The sequence below is a fragment of the Hyaena hyaena genome, unplaced genomic scaffold (genome assembly GCF_003009895.1).
Source record: "Hyaena hyaena isolate Hyena2069 unplaced genomic scaffold, ASM300989v1 scaffold_335, whole genome shotgun sequence".
NCBI classification, from domain to species: domain Eukaryota; kingdom Metazoa; phylum Chordata; class Mammalia; order Carnivora; family Hyaenidae; genus Hyaena; species Hyaena hyaena.
The window spans coordinates 60,812-80,648 of record NW_024080968.1 but is presented as its reverse complement, the minus strand read 5'-3'; the positions used below and the strand labels follow the sequence as shown (position 1 = coordinate 80,648).

General features: G+C 43.5%; 2 protein-coding genes across 2 annotated transcripts; one reads left to right on the top strand and one right to left on the bottom strand.

Annotated features, from left to right (window-relative positions):
* Positions 1–480: 480 nt before the first annotated feature.
* WFDC13 (WAP four-disulfide core domain 13) lies at positions 481–5,923 on the bottom strand. Its single transcript, XM_039249433.1, has 3 exons — positions 5,831–5,923; positions 3,437–3,556; positions 481–560 (listed from the first exon to the last, which is right to left on the bottom strand). The coding sequence occupies exons 1-3, from the start codon at positions 5,916–5,918 to the stop codon at positions 481–483; spliced, it is 288 nt and encodes a 95-aa protein (XP_039105364.1). The 5' UTR covers positions 5,919–5,923.
* Positions 5,924–11,369: 5,446 nt separating this feature from the next.
* On the top strand, positions 11,370–14,248 carry WFDC10B (WAP four-disulfide core domain 10B). Its single transcript, XM_039249432.1, has 3 exons — positions 11,370–11,460; positions 12,373–12,502; positions 14,113–14,248. Exons 1-3 carry the CDS (start codon positions 11,370–11,372, stop codon positions 14,246–14,248), a joined length of 357 nt encoding a protein of 118 aa, XP_039105363.1.
* The last annotated feature ends 5,589 nt before the right edge of the window (positions 14,249–19,837 follow it).

Genomic DNA, 19,837 nt, shown 5'->3' with positions numbered 1-19,837 from the left:
CACTCCTGAAGGTAGGCGTTATTCAGCTCCACTTATAAATGAAGAGACTGAGGCCCCAAGGAGTTGGAAATTCCCAGCTCCCCCAGGCCAGCAAGGGCAAAGCTGGGCTGAGTCCCAGAGCAGCTAGGACCTAAAACACTTCTTTTCCTATATTCTAGCTCCACCATCGACCCATTGGCGAATGTTGTGCATGTGACTTTAACTCTATGATCCTCAGTTTCCTTGCCTGTAAACTGGATATTATGGCTGCTGCGGGGGCCAAATGAAGTGAAGCATGGCTAAAGCGTTAGCTCACATTTAAAAAGTTGGAAGCCCTTGGCAACACCCACCAGAGCCCACATGATATGGAAGATGCTGGCCAGGTATGCCAGTGCTGTTCTGTCCTGCATTTTATCACCACGGGAAACTGAACACAGCACTTTCTGGGAATAAGAAATGAGCATTTTTCTCAAGTTCTCACTGGTACTGCCATCTCCTCCCTCACTCGAGCTTCCCAGCCAACTCCAGGGCCTCCAGAGCAGTAATGGTCAGTCGAGGGGAACCGTTCTGCAGAGGACAGGCTGCAGGGTTGGGGAGAGCAAACATTCTGACGTGGATCTAACAGATATTGCAGTCAATGGGGCACATGAGAGGGCAGAGTCTTAGCCTGCCCAAAGATAACAGGATGGGGACGCCTAGTTCTCTAGAAGACACCCTCAGGTCCATGGCAGTGTTTTTCCACTTGTCTGAGATGAAGGCTTGTCTCTCTGGGCAGTGCTTAAGCTGAGGCTTGCTGAGGCTCATACACTTGTAGCCATACAACCCTGAAACTGCAATAAAAATACTCTATATGTAGTTGCACCAGCCACCTCTGTTATCTTTCACCCGGACAGAACACATGGATTCTTATTAGGAGCTCACTATCTTCCACTGTGCAGGCCATGGATTATGTGACAGTGGGGACGCACTGATGGAGAGCCAGGGTGTGGCATGAGCGGCTAATCATGTACAAGGTGCAGAGGAAGTCAGCATGGCTGACTCACCAGGGTCTGAACGAGGTGATATTCACCTGTGTCAATTCCTCCACTGAACTCCACTTGTCACCATCGATCAAAGTCCTTTGGATAGCGTTAATAAAAGGACTATATAAGGTGAAATAACCCTTGGCAACTCCGATGACTTCAGAAGGACTGTTAGAAGACCCCAAGGTCCTCCTTTTTTTCCAAACAATCTGAAACAAAATCCACTGAGTTATAAATTGTAGCTTTGTTTTGGTGGTGGTGCTGCAGAGGACTCTATTTTCCTCAGCTTTCTTTTAACATTGGTAAAATCATAAAGATGATCCCCTTTCTTTTTTAAGAGGAAAAATCTGAAACCCAGAAAGAATTGGTTGCTGGCAGCTGCTAACATTTGCAGAGCCTTTGCAACGATCAAGTTCTTCCATTCCACGTGGCCTCATGTAATCCTCACAAAACCTGACCCATGGATGTTCTCTTCATCCCTCACATGAGGAAGCTGATGGTCTCAGAGGCGTGGAGTAAACTGACTAAGGCCACACAGAGTGTGAAGGGCTCAGCTTGACTTCCCGCCTAGGATATCATCAACCCTCAGGCTGAAGCTGTTCTTTGGCAGTGGCTCAGATGTGAGTGCCCTGTGTTCCCCTGAGGCCATGACTCTGCTTCCTTATGTTGCTCTGTGTGGTAGAACTCACTCTGGACCACATTCTGCTCCAGGGAGTGAGAGCATAGCTGGTGGAGGTGGGGGGCGGGGGGGGGGGGGAAGGATAATGGAACAGGGTGCAATTGGGATGACAGAAGGCTATTCTGACATTGCAGGAATGGCAGAGGAGCCAGAGAGGAGGAAAACTGGAAAAGCCTATGCTGGGAATGCCAGGCCAAACCCCAATACTTACAAAATGCTCTGGGAAACATGCCTCAGTTACCAGCCATGATGTTTCTTACATTCCTGTGTCTGATTCTCTAGAAGAGAAACATTTCCAAATATTCTCTCGTTAAGTTTTGTTCTTAGAAATAGAGTTATTTAGGGGTGCCAGGGTGGCTCCACTGGTTACGTGTCCAACTCTTGGTTTTAGCTTGGGTCATAATCTCCTGGTTCGTGAGTTCGAACCCTGTGTCGGGCTCCATGCTGGCAGTAGAGTCAGCTTGGGTTTTCCCTCTCCTTCTCTCTCTGCCTCTCTCTCTCTCAAAATAAACAAATAAACTTTAAAAAAAATTAAAAAAAGAAATGTAGTTGTTTAATTTTCCGTTATTTCCATCATTAAAACTGAACCATAAAGCTAAATTTCCCTGCCATAGGGAAAGCAGAAGCTCGAAGAAGCAAGTGACAACAAAAAGTCTTACTTATGCTTCTGCCTTCCATTGTAAAGCCTGGAAAGGTGTGAAGTTTCACTGCAAAGGCCCACCTCTTAAAAGAGAAGTGGTTGCCTAATTGCAAAATTTACTGAGTAATTAACATGTGGTGAGTCATGTTTTTAGAGCTATCGTGGGTTATCTATTTTAATCTCAGTCTTACTGTTCCGGTCTTTAAGATGAGGAAACTGATGCCCAGAGAGGTTGATTAACTTGTCTGAGATCACTCAGCTAAGAGGTGGTAGAGCCAGGATTTGGATCTAGGTATGTGGCTCTGGGGCCCTACTTCATCAATCTGTACTTGGGTCCTATGTTGGGGATTGTATGCAGGGCAGGGGATACTGCAGTGAACCAGACAGTTTAGGAGCTCAGTGATTGAGTCTCTTGCCTTGTGGGTCTTTATAGCAATCTTGCAAGGCTGAATTAAAGAGTCCTTATCCTTATGCATGAGAAAAAGAAAGGCAAACACGGGAAACTGTCTTGCTCAAGGTTGTAGAAAGACATAGTTGGAAGATAGAATTAGAAAACCAGGTGTCTCATAGCTCTTTAATGCCCTTTCTCTGATCTGGGACGACTTCCGTTCAGGAGACTTGGGGTCAGTGCTAAGGCGTTAGCAATTAACCAAAGTTTTGCTTAGGCGGGAGGACGTGCAGTGCCCAGGAACACTGGGGCCCAAAGTTTGTTGTTTGGTGAAAGAGGTAAAGCAAAAACAGAAAACACAGATTGACTTTGGGATTTTGGTGAGACTTGCAGCCCCAGATATAATGTCCCAGGCTTCTGGATGAAAGTGGACCTGGGACAGGGCACGGTCTGTGGTTGGAGGCATTTGTGTGCGAGTTCAGAGAGGCATATTCGGAGATTCACCAATGTGATGATGATGAGAAAGAAGTTTGGGAGAGGAGGAAGGCTCTTTAAATCAGGACATTTAAGGAAATTATTGTTGGTAAAGAGAAGGAGAATGTTAGAAAAATAGTTCCGCTGTCGGGGCTGGTAAGAGACTCTTATGCTGAGTTCCCAATGGCAGCTGGATCAGAACTGGGCCTGAGAGTCTCCTTACCTGTCATGGTTAACATTTTTGTTTAAAGTACAGACTATCCCACAGAAGGCAGAACAGCACTGAAATCCGTTATGGCAATCTTCCTGCAAAGTACAGAAATGAGTACAGTTTTCAGGGTCCGATCTGCAGGGTGGTGGTTCCAAGATATTCCCTGGAACATAGAAAAGGGAAGAGAAGGGTTTAAACAACAGGCTGGAGTAATATTCAGAACTCCAAAAGCCCAAGGAACTGCGAGGAAACCAGCCTGATCTCCCTCCTGTGGTTCTAGGGAGGTGGAAGCAGATTTGGTCTGTAGCTGCTGCCTTTCCCTGAGTCCTCGGCAGGGAAAACCATGAGGTCTGGGTATCTGACTGAAGACAGGTAGGCAGAACCCTGCACCCATTGATGATTCACCTCTTTGCAGAGTATTTGCAATTAAAGGGGGTCCATAGGATGTCATACTGACCTGGAAGGAACAAGTGATGATGAAGTTGGGGGCTATGCGTGTAATAGCAAATGGCACCAAAGAAAAAAGCCAAGGCCAAGTTGTTGACAGTTTGGCAGAGACCAGTATGCATCTCTCACCCTGGGTCTCCCAGTCATCCCATGGCTCATTAGATCAGTGCAAGAAATTGGAGCTGGTCCCCACTTTGGGGGAGCTTGGGGACCAATGGAACAGTGTGGGGAAGGAGCCTGTGAGCCAGGGATGTCAGAGAGGTGGACCTTCTCAAGTTTTGCCTCCTCTACTAGGTCTTTTTTTTTTTTTTAATATTTTTATTTATTTCTAGGGGGGAGAGAGAGAGAGACAGCATGAGCAGGGGAGGGTCAGAGAGAGAGGGAATCACAGACTCTGAAACAGGCTCCAGGCTCTGAGCTGTCAGCACAGAGCCCGATGCGGGGCTTGAACCCACGAACCGTGAGATCATGACCTGAGCTGAAGTCGGATGCTTAACCGACTAAGCCACCCAGGCGCCCCTCTACTAGGTCTTTGGTTCCAGTTTTACTCACAAAGACTTACTAGTCTTTCAGGAGCTCCCTTTGTGTTTCCTTTCAAATTTTAGTCCTTGAGGGGCCCCTGGGTGGCTCAGTCTGTTAAGCGTCCGACTTCGGCTCAGGCCACGATCTCATGGTTCATGAGGTCAAGCCCTGTAGTGGGCTCTGTGCTGACAGCTCAGAGCCTGGAGCCTGCTTCGGATTCTGTGTCTCCCTCTCTCTCTGCCACCCCCCACCCTCTCCCCAGCTCATGCTCTGTCTCTCTCGCTCTCACAAGTAAATAAAGATAAAACAAATTAAAAAATATTTTAGTCCTTTATTCTCCAATGAACTCTACCTTGGATTCCCCCATTCTCTTGCATCTAGCTTAGCCTCCCTCAGTCTTACAGATCTGCCTGCACTCTCTCACACCCCTAAAACAGGATTTTCCCTCGCTAAAACAGGGTCTTCCCTCCCTATACACCTGAGATAGTATACAGATCCTTCTTCTGAGCCCTCAGGATTCTGGCTCAGGTCATGATCTCATGGTTCATGTGTTCGAGCCCCACGTTGAGGTCTGTGCTGTCAGAGCAGAGCCTGCTTGGGATTCTCTCTCTCTCCCTCTCTCTCTCTGCCCCTCTCCTACCTGTGCATGCTCTCTCTGTCTCTGTCTGTCTCTCTCTCTTTTTCTCTTTCTCTCTCTCTCAAAACAAACAAATAAACTTTAAAAATGTGGAATAGGGGAGCCTGAGTGGCTTAGTCGGTTAAGCGTCTGACTTTCGCTTGGGTCATGATCTCGCGGTTCATGGGTTCGAGCCCCGCGTCGGGCTCTGTGCTGACTGCCAGCTTCGAGCCTGGAGCCTGTTTCAGTCTGTGATTCCCTCTCTCTCTGACTCTCCCCTGCTCACGCTGTCTCTCTCTCTTTCCTAGAAATAAATAAAACATAAAAAAAATTTTTTTAAATGTGGAATGAAATGTAAGGCTTTCTTTCCTTCCCTCCCAAAACATTCTCCAAGGCAGAGATTATGCAGGTGCCTGAGTTCTGCCAACTCAATTTTCCTCTCTGTGTTAATGCTCGAAAAGTTGGCGCACACACCCGTGAAGGAACCAAGGCAGCAAGAATAACCTGGATGATGAGGCTGATAACATTTACAGTAGTTAATTCTTACTGAGCATTTACCAGGGCTCAGTAAGAGTGCACTGTGCGTGCAGGCATGATTATCTCACTTTCTCCTTCTAGCTGCCCCAATATCATTATATCAATTGCAAAGATAAAATCTGAGACCCAGATACTTTGTCCAAGACCACCCAGTAAGCACACAGTAGGGATCCAAACCTGGATCTTACTGACAATAAAACATCCTTGGACCTTTGAATATGATACTATATTTTTTCACACTGTGTATCCTCAGCCCTCAGATCTTCTCATCTCTAGATGCTGCTTGCCTCCCAGGAGCCCAGACCCAGCACATACTCATAAAATGTTGCTTGGGGCTCCCAGGCACCCGCTGAGGTGCTAAGTGAATCAACAGCAGAAGTTGGAGAAACAGCCCGGGCTTCATGCTGCTGGTAAGATGGGTTGGTAAGTCCTGTTTGAGGACTGCTGGGTTTGACCAGGCACAGCTCGAAGGAGGAGAGAGAGAGCGAGTGAGCGAGCAAATTAGAGGCATGGTCATTCATTGTGTATTCCAATGACAGACATCCAAGTGTCTCCCAAACACACCCACCCCAGGGCCAGGTAGTGTTTTCAAATCAACATCCCTTTTATTCCCCTAATCTTAGACTTGTTATGTCTCTCATCCATCTTGTTGATGTCCTTTCGCAAAATTTTAATAATTCTTCCCATGTAGAGTTCTGGCAGGTCTTTGTTACATTTATTCCTAGAGGCTTGGACTTTTAAAATAAAATTGTCAGCAGTATGGTAACTTTTTAGTTTTTTCTTTCTGTTTGTTGCTAATGTAGAGAAATGACTTTCGTGTATTGATCTGTTCCTAGCCACCTTGCTAAATTCTCCCACTGTTCATCTTAATTTCTTGGCGTGTTCCTTGCAGTGTTCTGGGGCGGGGGGGTCATCATCTGCAAATTATGACAGTTGTATTTTTCTCTTTAAACTTTATGCCGTTCTTAATACCTCCTTGTGCCAGCCAGGACCTCTATACATTATTGTATAGAAGTGAGGATGTGCATATTCTTTTTTTTTTTTTTAATGTTCTTTTAAAAACTTATTTCTGAGAGACAGAGAGAGACAGCGTGAGCAGGGGAGGGTCAGAGAGAGAGGGAGTCACAGACTGAAACAGGCTCCAGGCTCTGAGCTGGCAGTCAGCACAGAGCCCTACGCGGGGCTCGAACCCACGAACCGCGAGATCATGACCTAAGCGAAAGTCGGACACTTAACCGACTAAGCCACCCAGGCGCCCCTACATTTCAGATTTTCTAACATTAAACCACTCTTGCATTTCTCCAGTCATCTAATGTGATCATTGTATATTATCATTTTCATATCATTTGGTTCAGTTTGCAATTTTTAAGAGATTTTTATATCTATATTCATAAGAGAGCTATGCCTGTAACTTTGCTTCCTCATACTGTCCTTGCTTGGTTTTGTAGTAAGTTTGCACTAACTTTATAAAATGTGCTGAACAGCAGCCTTTCTTTCAAATCTGTGGGAGGTTTTGTGTAAGATAATTAGTCACCTGAATCCTTAATTTCTTTTTTTTTTTTGCACAAATATACTCACTTGTACCTTGTTTTCATTTAACAATGTATCCTGAAAATTACACTAAGGCAACTCATAGCAATTTCTCCTTTTTTTTTTTTTTTTAATTTATTTATTTCTAGGAGAGAGAGAGACAGGGTGAGCAGGGGAGGGTCAGAGAGAGAGGGAGTCACAGACTGAAACAGGCTCCAGGCTCTGAACTGGCAGCCAGCACAGAGCCCAACGCGGGGCTCGAACCCACGAACCGCGAGATCATGACCTTAGCGAAAGTCGGACGCTTAACCGACTAAGCCACCCAGGCGCCCCAATTTCTCCTTTTTTTTTTCTTTTTTACAGCTGTTCTACACACACTACCATGTGCACACAAACAGTCATTCGGCCAATCTCCGGACATTCGTGTATTTTCCGAGATTTTGCTATTACAGTGAACAACCATGTGCATATTTTCTCTATTGTCGGAGGTGTAACATCAGGGCAAATTTTTGTAGGTGTTTTTCTTGCCAAAAAGGGTAAATTTATAAGTACTTTTGTTAGATATCACTAAACCTACTCCGTAAAGTTTATACTATTTTGTATACTGCCACTAACCATGTGAGCATGGGTGTTTCTCATAACAGATTGTGTGGTTGTGTTTTTGAATTTTTGCCATAATCAGTGAGGAGTTTTATCTCTGTGGTGGTTGTGGCTCATTCACATTGTAGTGTGTATCAGTACTTCATGCATTTTATATGTATGTTTTTTTCCCTTTTGGGTGTCAGTATCTAGCAGTGGAATTGATGGATTATATGTTTGACTTTTGAGGAAATTTCAGACTGCTTCTACAGTTGTTGAACTATTTAACATTTTTTATCACGAATGCATAAGAGTTCCAATTTCTCCACATGCTTGCCAAGTCTTATAATTTTCTTTTCTTTTTTTTTTTATTTTTCTTTTTTATTTTTTTTATTTTTTTTACAAATAGTTTATTGTCAAATTAGTTTCTACATAACACTCAGTGCTCATCCCCAAAGTGCCCTCCTCCATGCCCATCCCCCCTCCCCCCCACATCCATCAGTCCTCAGTTTTTGTCAGCATTCAAGAGTCTCTCATGGTTTGCCTCTCTCCCTTTCCCCCACCATTTCCGCCCTTCTTCTCCCCCTTGTTCCTCCGTCAAGTTCCTCCTAATCCTCCTATACGTGCCTTCTTTTCTTTTTTAAATTTAATTAATTAATTTTTAATGTTTTTACTCTAGCCACCCCTGCGAGTGTGAAGTGGTATTTAATTATGGTTTTGATTTGCATTTCCCTAATAACTAACGATGTTGAGCATCTTCATGTGCTTGCTGCACATTTGTTTCTTCCTTGGAGAAATGTCTATTCGAGTCCTTTGCAATGTTGTAACTGGGTTGTTTATCTTCTTTGTATTGGAAGAGTTATTTTTATATCCCAGATATGAGACCTTTATCAAACGTATATTTTTCAAATATATTCTATCACTTTATGGATTGTCTTTTCACTTTTTTGATAGAGTCATTTGATGCACAAGTGTTCTTAACTGATGAAGTCAAACTTATCTATTTTGTTGATGTTGTTGCTATGCTTTTGGTGCCATTTCTGATGATGCATTGCCTAATCCAAGGTCATGATGATTTACTTCTACACTTTCATCTTAGAATTTTATAACTCTTATATTTAAATCATTGATCAACCTTGAATTAGTTTTTGCATATGGTGTGATTTAGGGGCCCAGTTTCATTCTTTTGCATTTGGATATCTTTTGCAAATGGTCTCGGTACCATCTGTTGATGTGACTATTCTTGGTCTTGATGCTCTTGTTAAAAATCATTGGTCATAGATGTGTGGGTTTATTTCTGGACTCTCAATTCTATTTTTTTTTTTAAGTGCTTATTTATTATTTTTGAGAGAGAGACAGAGTGTGAGCCAGGGAGGGGTAGAGAGAGAGGGAGACACAGAATCTGAAGCAGGCTCCAGGCTCCAAGCTGTGAACACAGAGCCCAGTGTGGGGCTCGAACTCACAAACTGCGAGATCATGACCTGAACTGAAGCTGGACGCTCCACCAACTGAGCCACCCAGGCACCCCTCAATTTTATTTGTTAATCTACATATCTGTCCTTATGCCAGAACTGCACTCTTGATTATTGTAGCTTTTCAGTAAGTTTTGAAATGAGTTCTCCAATTCGTACTTTATCAATATTGTTTTGTGTGTATGGCATGCCCCTTGAAATTCCATATGAATTTTAGGATTGGCTTCCTCATTTATGCAAAAAAAAAAAAAGAACAATTGGAATTGTATGTGGGACTCCATTGCATCACCATTTTAACATCCTAGATCTTCCAATCCACAAATATGGGATGTCTTTTAATTTATTTATGTCTTCCTTAATCTCTTTCAGCAATGTTTTATATTTTTTGGTACACAAGTTTTCACCTTCATGGTTAAGTTTATTCCTAGATACTTTATCCTTTTGTATCTTATTGTAAATTGAATTGTTTTCTTAATTTTGTTTTTGGATTGCTAACTGCTAATGTATAGAAGAAATACAGTTGATTTTTGTATGTTATTTTTGTACTTTGCAACTTTGGTGAATTTGCTTATTAAGTCTACTAATTTTTTTGTGTGGATTCTTCGGGAATTTCTCTACATGGGATCATGTCATTTGCAAAAAGAGTTTTATTTCTTCCTTTCCAATTTAGATGGCTTTTTTTCACTACTTAATTGCTTTGGCTAAAACTTTCACTGCACTGTTGACAACCAATAATGACAGCTGCATTTTTGTTTTATTCTTGATCTTGGGAGGAAAGCTTTCACTCTTCCACCATTGAATAGGATGATAGTTGCGTATTTTTCATAGATACCTTTAATCATGTTGAGGAAGTTCCTTCTATTGCCAGTTTCGTGAATGTGGTGCATTTGTAAAATGCCTCTTCTGTTTTGGTTGAGAGTATCATGTGATTTTTTCCCCCTTCATTATATTAATGAGTTTTATTACATGTCGCTGCAACTGTAGATAAAAGTGTCATAGATTTTAAAAATAAACTATACCTGTATATTGAAGGAGATTGTCTTTGGAGTTTAGAATATCAGAACAGGGCTCAAATCTTCACTGCCATCCAGCTTCTTCCCAGCTTCCCAGCCTATTGGGAGCCCAGTATCCACAGGATTCCCCTTTTTCTCCTCTTAGGGGAAAATCTACTTCTTCACTTCTGAGAGCATATAATATTTCTCCGCAATATTTACAGTTAATGACTGCCTTCTCCTGGAGAACCTGACCTGAACTCTTGGCTGACAGATCTCCTCTTCCATCTGGGCTCTAAGAGCCTAACTGTGTGCCCTTATTCTTCCCATATTCTCTTTGTCTCCCTCTCTAGAACACTTTTGATTATATTACTTACAATTAATATATATTAATAAATCTGGAAAATGTGTGTTAACATATATTTTTAAGCTTTATTAAGATATAATTGATACATTTCAAAAAAATTTCAAGCTGGAAAAAATCCATGTGTGTAATACATATATAATTATATATATGTAATATATTGTTTTCCAGCCTTATTAAGATATAATTGACATAATATTGTATAAATTTAAGGTGAATAATGTATGGATTTGATATGCTTGTGTATTGTAAAATGATCTAACCCCTCTATCACACCACTTACTTATCATTTCTTATTTGTGGTGAGAACACATAAGATCTACTGTCTTAGCAATTTTTAAGTAGGTAATATAGTCTTGTTATCTATAACCACTATGCTGTTCAGCATTTTTAGGTTCTGTATAGAGGTGTTATCACACAATATTTGCCTTTTTCTGTCTGACATTTTACTTACCACAGTGCCTCAGTTTTATCCAAGTTGTCAAAAATGGCAAGATTTCCTTCCTTCTCGGGGCTGACTAAGTATATAATGTTAATATATAGAATTATATGTATTATAATATATAATATATATATACATCTTCTTCATCTATTGAACCCTTGATGGACCGAGGTTGTTTTTTTATATCTTCCTACAAAAATAATGTTTTCTTCTTTTCTGTAAATTATTTTGTAATTAGATATAGAAATATTATTTCTTTCAGGGAAACAAATTTCTGTGTGCAAAAGAGGGATTTAGTCATATGAAAGGAGCGTCGTCTGCAGAAGCCCTAGTCGCACAGAACAGGCCACGGGCAGGGCAGGCAAAGGGGAGGAACTGTCCTTGGCCAGCGGAGGCAGGGAGGAGCCCGGGACAACCACCCAGCTCTCCAGGGAAGTCTCTCCCAGACTGCGAGCCCTCTACTCTGGCCAGAGGCATGCCAACCCAGGCTCTGCTGCCCCTCCTGCTCCTCTCTGTGCTGCTGCTACAGGCCCAGGGAGGGCACCGTAAACTGAACGGGATGCAGAGTAGGTGATGGACTAAGGGGGTGGGGAGGGAAGGGGGCCAGGAGGGGCTGTGTGCCTTCTGGGGAGGACCTGAATCTTAAATCACATCCTGCTCTGACCACAGCACTGTGCAGACTCTGGGTGCCCCCAGCCCTGACTCTCCGGCCTCTTTACTCAGCACTGGGAACAACAATGAGGGTGGAGGGGGAACCTATGTCTTTCGATTCTCCATTCCAAATACAGGACACAAATGGTACATGATGTAGTGAGAGGTACATCAGGGCCGAGAATCACTTGGGGAAGCCAAACAACTGTTCTTGGATTTCTGCGTATATGTGACATGTAAACATCCTGAAATATTGATGGGAGGAGGTACAGAATGAAAGCAAGTTTTGGGGTGTACAGGGTCAAGTCAGAGTTCTCATCAGAGGGACCAGGATGGTGGCAGTGGAAGGGAAATAGTGTAAGTGGTATTTTCTGGGAAGCGTGAGGGGTCCTGGACACAGTGACCGGCACAGGAGAGAGGGGGCAAAGTGGCAAGTCATCTCCCAATCTGGACCCTGCAAATCCTGGGGAGTGAGAGGGTCTGCAGGATGTCTCAGACTTTGCTGAGTTCTTAGAGGTTTAGAGCCTATTGGGGTGACTTCACCAAGGCCATGACTCACATGAGAGACTGGTTTCTGGCTGCCGAGAATGGAGAGGGCCCAGGAAGGCATTGAGATCTGTTGGGGGGCGTGGTTGGGGGGGCGGATATAAGATTTAAGATACTACCAAACACCAAGTTTGGGTAAAGGGCAGAAACTGAGTTCCCTGAAAAGTTCAAGAGCATCATGAGTAGGACTTGGGTTTTAGAGTGTTTGGGAGAGGCTTCAGGCTTGAGAAGAGTGTTCTCGAGGGATCTGGTTCCTCTGACCCTGCTCCTGCTCCTTTTAGGTCTTAAGGCCTGTGAGAAGAAGCCCAGCGTGTATCTTTGCAGCAATCACTGTTCATATTTTCTAAAGTGTCCAAAAGCAAATACTGTATGTTGTTCAACCTTCTGTGGGAACGTTTGCATGAGCCTCCGGTGAGGAGGTGGGTGGGGGGCTAGACTCAGCATTCTGCTCCCCAAACCTCTATTCAGACCAAGCCACCAGGACCTCAGATCCTGGGCACCAGGATGTCTAGAGGAATGCACCCTCCCTCCTGTCTGAACTGTTTGTTCGTGTCAAATAAACCAGAACAAATGTGCACTGACCTGCCTATTTTACTTCCAGTGTTTGTGATCCCTGCAGACCCAGTGCAGACCCCAGAGTGCCCCCTTCTCTGGGCCCAGGGCTCTGATCTCTCTCCCCTTGGCATGCTTCTCTATTTTCTCTCCCTAGCTCCCCTGCCAGGGCCCTGAGGCCAAGCCTCATTGTTGATCTGCTCACTGAAGCAGTACTGCCAGGGGAGAAACTGCTCATGGGCGGTATCTCCCAGTGCGAACCAGAACACTCCTCAGCCTGGAGTCAGAAGCGCCAAGTTAAAAATGAGGTAGGTGAGGCTATACTTTGGGGCACAGAGTAGGAGGCACCCAAGGAGACCTCTTAAATTTAATCTACCTCCATTCTGTTCTCATTCTTCTTGTGAGGTTCAGACTACTGTCCTTACAATGAAGAAGGTCAATCCCAGGGAGGTTAAGTGACATGTTCAAGGCCAAGAGTGAGAGAGGTCAAGTTGTGGCTAGAGGAGGCTGTTTGTCTGCACCTCCTGTTTCCTCGCTGCTCCTCCATTACGGTGAGACCATGGGTGTGGAAGTGAGTGCCTACACTATCATCTCCCACCCCATCCTCCATCAATATGGCCCCTTTTGTGAGGGGGCATGGAATGGAGTGCCAGGACCTGAGACTCCAGCGCCTTCCATCAAATGAGTGGTCCCCACCTTTCCCCACCCCCCCTCCTATGGTCTCATTCTCTCTCATTTTTAATCCAGTGAGAAGCCAAGTGATGGGAAACAGGTTGTTTATGGTGATGCTACCAAGAATTAATTGGCCACTAAGTGTCGCCCGTGGTCTCATGATGAATCAGTGGACTTTAGTCACTGTGGTATAGACTCCTGACTACTCTGTGCAAGCACAGCTCCTCTGAGGTAGTCCTTGGACTAACCCAGGGACTAGGTCACATGTCCCCAAAGGAGAAACAGAGTCAAGTGTGAAGAACTCAGGCGGGCTGGCAGGGCTTGCTGGAGGCAGGGGTGCAGTGTTACACTCCAGGGCAGCACTTCCTGCTGGGCATCAGTGAGGACTGTCGGGAGTGGAAACCTGCTTCTCTCAAGCCGGGGTCTCTGGCCACCTCAGAAGCGTCCCAGGGCTCCTGGTATTGGAGGAGCTTCTCCACCTATCCTGGGAGCTAGGACCAGGAGCCCAGAGGAAGGAGAGCGTGACCAACCAGCAGCACAGACATCATCAGATGTAGGTGGGCGGTAAGGGCGTGCTGTGTGGGAGCATGTACGTGGTGCTTCCTCGGACAGCCTGACTCTGCAAGCAGCACTCTGCCGGTGCTTGGCCATGACCCCCAACACCCTGGGAGAGACTAGTAAGAGAGGCAAAGTCACCTGCCAGGGCCCACATAGGGAATGACCTCCCACGTCCATGACCAGTGCTCCCTCCCGTGTGGGTACAGTATGCTGCCAGCTGACCTATTCCTTGCCACCAGTGTGCGCACCCCGGACTATGAATTCTACTGGAAGCTGCTGGTCTTCTCCATTGTGATAACTGGTGTCCTGGCCCGTGTTCCCCAGAGCTCTCTGGGCACTCCACTCCTACTCAGTGGACTGAGAGGCCACACCTAGGCTGCTTTGGCTGGGAGGCGTGCTTGCCTGGCCAGCACCGCGAGTTCTGTGCTGTGGAACAACTGTGTGCCCCTGTGGCAGGTCGAGCGGAGGAGTGGGGACCCTTGGAAGACCTTGACTCTCATGGAAGCGGAGGAGGGAGCAGATGTAAATTGTGCAATGACCTGGATCTCCAGAAGGCCAGGTTCCAGCCTGAGAGGAATCATTGATCAGGCTGGTCTGTCTGTGAGAAACACATGGCCTCAAGGCTGCCTTGGCTTCTGCGGGCTTCTGGGGCATGGTTCTCTTCTCATGCCCCAGACCAGCTTTAGCAAATGTTTTCTTCACAACCCCTTGTCTCAATAATCAGAAGTAGCTTTCTCACATGCAGAGACTCAGGTACATACCTTCACTGTCTTACTCAGGACTGAGCATCTCCTTGGCTCTGTGGCCTAATAGACGATGAAGAGACTTTGGTTACTTGATACCCCATGGGACATCATGCTGGTCTCTTAGGTCATTTGCATTGTGCCCACTGACCTAGGGGAGATAGTAGGTATCCTACATGCTTTATCACGTGCATGCCAGAGGATAAGACTCTCCATTTGGTGTATTTCCAGAGATCCAGTGGCCTAGGCCATATGGGGACATTCCCTTGAGACAGGAGACAAGTTTCTGCACTTTGTATTGTTCACCATGAAGAAAGAGAAAGTGCGTGGTGGGCCTCTGGATTTTGGAGATGACAGAGGCCACTTTTGGGCATTCTCCTCTATCTATTTCCTTGGGAAATGTAAGGCTGTTAGGTTAAAAATTTTTTTAGAGTTTTTTTTCTTTTTAATATCCAAGTCAGTCAACATATAGTATAATAATAATTTCAAGAATAGAATTTAGTGATCATCACATACATATAACACCCCGTGCTCATCCCAACAAGTGCCCTCCTCCATGTCAACCACCCCCTTCCCCTCTCCCCTACCCCCATCAGCCCTCAGTTTGTTCTCAGTACTTAAGAGTCTCTCATGATTTGCCTCCCTCCCTCTCCTTAGCTATTCCCCCTTCCCACTCCCCCATGCTCCTCTGTTAGGTTTCTCCTGTTCCACATATGAGTGAAAACATGTGGTATCTGTCCTTCTCTGCCTGACTTATTTCACTTGGCATAACACCCTCGAGTTCCATCCACGTTGCTACACATGGCCAGATTTCATTCTTTCTCATTGCCATGTAGTATTCCAGTATATAGATAAACCACATCTTCTTGATCCATTCATCCGTTGATGGACATGATTAGGCTCTTTCCATGATTTGGCTATTGTTGAAAGTGCTGCTATGAACTTTGGGGTACATGTGCTCCTATGCATCAGCACTTCTGTATCCCTTGGGTAAATTCCTAGCAGTGCTATTGCTGGGTCATAGAGGAGTTCTATTATTAATTTTGAGAAATCTCTACACTGTTTTTCCAGAATGGCTGCACCATTCCCACCAATGTTGTAGGGGGGTTCCCGTTTCTCCACTTCCTCACCAGCATCTATAGACAACACATCTTCTTTATCCTTTCACCAGTCGATGGACATTTGGCTCTTTCCATACTTAAACATTGGGGTGCATGTGCCCCTTTGAATCAGCATTTTTGTATCCTTTGGATAGATACCTAGTAGTGCAAAAATAGTTTGGATCTATTTTTGAGCTTTTGAGGAAGCTCCACACTGTTTTCCAGAGAGGCTGCACTAGTCTGCATTCCCACCAGCAGTGCAAGAAGTTCTTTCTCCGCATCCTCGCCAACCTCTGTTGTTCCCTGAGTTGTTAATGTCAGCTATCCTGACAGGCGTGAGGTGGTATCTCGCTGTGGTTTTGATTTGTATTTCCCTGATGATGAGTGATGTTGAGCATCTTTTTATGTGTCTGTTAGCCATCTGGAGGTCTCCTTTGGAGATGTGTCTCTTCTTTTCTTTTAAGGCTGCTAGTTTTGAATGAGACCCAGATTAAGAAAAGATTCTGCAGCATGCCCAGGATGTGTTGAAAGTGGCCCGCCAGTTGAGTCTTAGCACCTAGCCTGTGAATTTCACTAAATGTGTCTGTGGCAGATTAACATGCTGGCTAGAACATTTGCACACTCAAGTAGGAGAATCACAGAACACACCCTTGGAGTATTGAGGTCAGGCCTTGTCTGCTTCTGTTGACAAGTGCTTTCCCTTTGAGAAGCAGCTCTTTATTTGCTAGTGGACGCCAGTAAAAAACTGAATGCCCGACCATGAGACATTGAGTCACTTTGAAACTGGAATCATCCGTCACAAATTGGGAGCTCTCTGTCCTATGAATTCTTAAAATGAGTTGCAGGGGCAGTGCATTGTCAAATGGAAATGGTATAAATGAGACTGGGCTTGATCAGATCATTTCTTCTGCAAATGAGTAACCTATGTAATCAGGTGTTTGGGCTCCAAAGACCCACTGATATCCCCTCTTCCTTCATTCTTGTCTGCTGCCACTAAGTCTCCAATGTGGGCTCCCCTTTCCATACCACCATGCATTCCCTACGAAGTGGTGTCTTTTCATTTCTGCCTATTTGGGTCCCTTGTACTTTCAAACCCCTTTCTTACGGTTTCTTAGGAACCAGAGGCCTGATCTACCAGGTATTAGCCTGCTGTTCTATGCTAAGCCCCCTGCTCCTATCTCATTTCCGTACAATCTGTGTCTGTCTCTGCCATTAACCTAAAAAATAAAACTGTCAGTTATTTTACCAGCAAGAATAGGTTAACTTGGGAATAGCAGAGAATTGCAAATCAGGGCTAACAGGCTTCAACAGAAGACTAGGCAAGTCCAAAGAAGAAAGGAGAGGAATGCTCTTTTGTAGAGGAAAGTGGGAATTAACAGGGAGTTCCAAGAAGAATGGCTTTTCATTGGTTGTGATAGTCTCTTATTGGCTGGGCTATAGTCAGAGGATGAGGAAAACCTTTCTTTCCTCTTGCTTTGACAGCAAAGCTAAGGTACTATCCACTTGCAGGGAACATTTCCTGTTGGGGCAGCAATTGATAACAAGCAGTGTGGTGGGAGCACGCCCCCTGGTGGCCTCCCAGCTCCATTTCAGTGAGGTTTTCCTTTATTAATTTTCACACTGCATCTATACGGACTCCAACACTACTAATCCAAATCTGCTATATATGAGTGTCTTATTTCTGTGATCACAGATTACTTGAAATTCGTACTATTCTCTATTTCCTCATTAGACTGTGGCTATGGGTTATGGATTGATTTATTTACTTTCCTTTTTGAGCTGAATTTTTTTTTTTTTTAAGAAAAAAGATCTTATAACACTCGATGGGATGAATTCTACTATTATTCCCATTCTTACATGTGAGTAAATGAAGTTTCAGAGAAATGAGATGACTTACCTAAAGTCATGCAGTTAGCAAGTGTTGGAGGTGCGTTTCAAATCTGTCTGATGGACCCACAGTCTGTGAGCGTGACACTATACAATTGTGCATTTCCAACCAATAATACCTTGTCTCCTCTGAATGACATTCTGGATCATCTATGGTTCAGGGTCAGGATGAAGGAAGATGGGTTGACCCATATTCTGTTGGTGCAAGTGTAACCCAAACATTATGAGGCGAGAACTGGCAGTATTTTTGCACAGATTAAATTGTGTGTATTTTCATTTCTGCTCGCATTGACTTTCCTAAGGAATAAAGAAATGCTCAAGGATTTAGTTATAATAATGTAACTAATAACAGTGAAATGAAGGGCACCTGGGTGGTTCAGTCCTTTGGCGTCCAACTTCAGCTCAGGTTATGAACTCATGGCTCATGTGCTGACAGCTCAGAGCCTAGAACCTCCTTCCAATTCTGTGTCTCCTTTTCTCTCTACCCCCTTCCCCTGCTCATGCTCTGTCTCTCTCTCCTTCAAAAATAAATAAACATTAAAAATTTAAAAAAAAACAGTGAAATGATCCTTACAATAGGGAAAAACTGGAACAACCAAGCTATCTAATAACTGGTGATTAATTGGTAGATCAATCTGTTAATCAATGAAGTTGTAGAAAATATTTAAGACTATGGGAAAATAATCCTTATAAATGTTAAATTTTAAAATAGTCACAGAATTTTCCACTATAATTTTTCTATTTTTATTGTGATAAAATACACATAAATCTAACCATTTTTCTTAACCAGTTTTAAGTACGGTTCACTTATATTGAATTTATAATATTGTGTGCCCATCACCACCATCTATCTTCCTGAGTCTTTTCATCTTGTAAAACTGAAATTCCATACCTACGAAATAGCAATTCCCCATTCCCCCTTCCCCCAGCCCCAGGCAATAACCATCCTTTCTGTCTCTGATTGTCATTGTTAGTATTTCATACAAGTGGAAACATATAGTATTTGTCTTTTTGTGACTGGCTTATTTCACTTTGCATAAGGGCCTCATGTTTCGTTCATGTTGTAGCACGTGCCTGATTTTCCTCCTTTTTCAAGACGGCATAATATTCCATTGTTATGTATAGACTACATTTTGCTTATCCATTTATCTGGAAACTTGGACTGCTTCCACATTTTAGCTATTGTGCATAACGACACTACGAACATGGGCATAGAATTATCTCTTCACTAATGTGCTTTAGATTCTTTGTGTATATACCCAGAAGTGAAACTGCTGGATCATGTGGTAATTCCATTTTTAATCTTCTGAAAAACTGCTATACTGTTTTCTACTGAGGCTGCACCTTTTTACATTCATTTCCATCAACAGTGTACAAAGTTTCAATTTCTCCATATTCTGGCTAATACTTGTTTTGATGGTAGCCATCCTTAATCGGTGTGAGATAGTAGCTCACTGAAGTTTTGATTTGCATTTCCATAATGATCAGTAATGTGGAACATCTTTCTATGTGTTTGTTAAGCCATTTGTACATCTTCTTTGGGGAAATGTCTATTCAAGTCTTTGCCTATTTTTAAATCTAGTTGTTTGTTGTTTTCGGTGTTAAGTTTTAGGTACTCTCTCTATATTCGGGATATTAATTCCTTATTAGATATATGGATTACAAATATTTTCCCCTACACTGTGGGTGATCTTTTTACTCTGTTTATAGTGTCTTTTGATGAACAAAATTTTCAAATTTTCATCAAGTTTAATTTGTCTATTTTTTCTTTTACCTGTGCCTTTCATGCCGTATCCAAGAAATCATTGCCAAGTCCAATGTCATGAAGCTTTCCCCTGTGTTTTCCTGTAAGAGTTTTGTAGTTTTAGGTCTTAAATTTATGTCTTTTATCTGTTCTGATTTGATTTTTGTATATGGTGTTAGGTGAGGGTCCAACTTCATTCTTTTACAAGTGGATATGAAGTTTTCCTAGCACCATGCGTTGAAAAGACTGTCCTTTCCCCATTGAATGGTCTCAGCATCTTGGTAAAAAAAAATCATTTGACTATACATGCAAAGGTTTATTTTTGGGTTTTCTCTTCTCTTCCATTGGTTTATATGTCTGTATGTCAGTATCACATAGTTTTAATCACTGGAGCTTTGTATTAAGGTTTGAAATCAAGAACTGTGAATCTTCCAGCTTTCTTCTTCTTTTTCAAGATTATTTTGGCTACTTGGAGTCCCTTGGGATACTA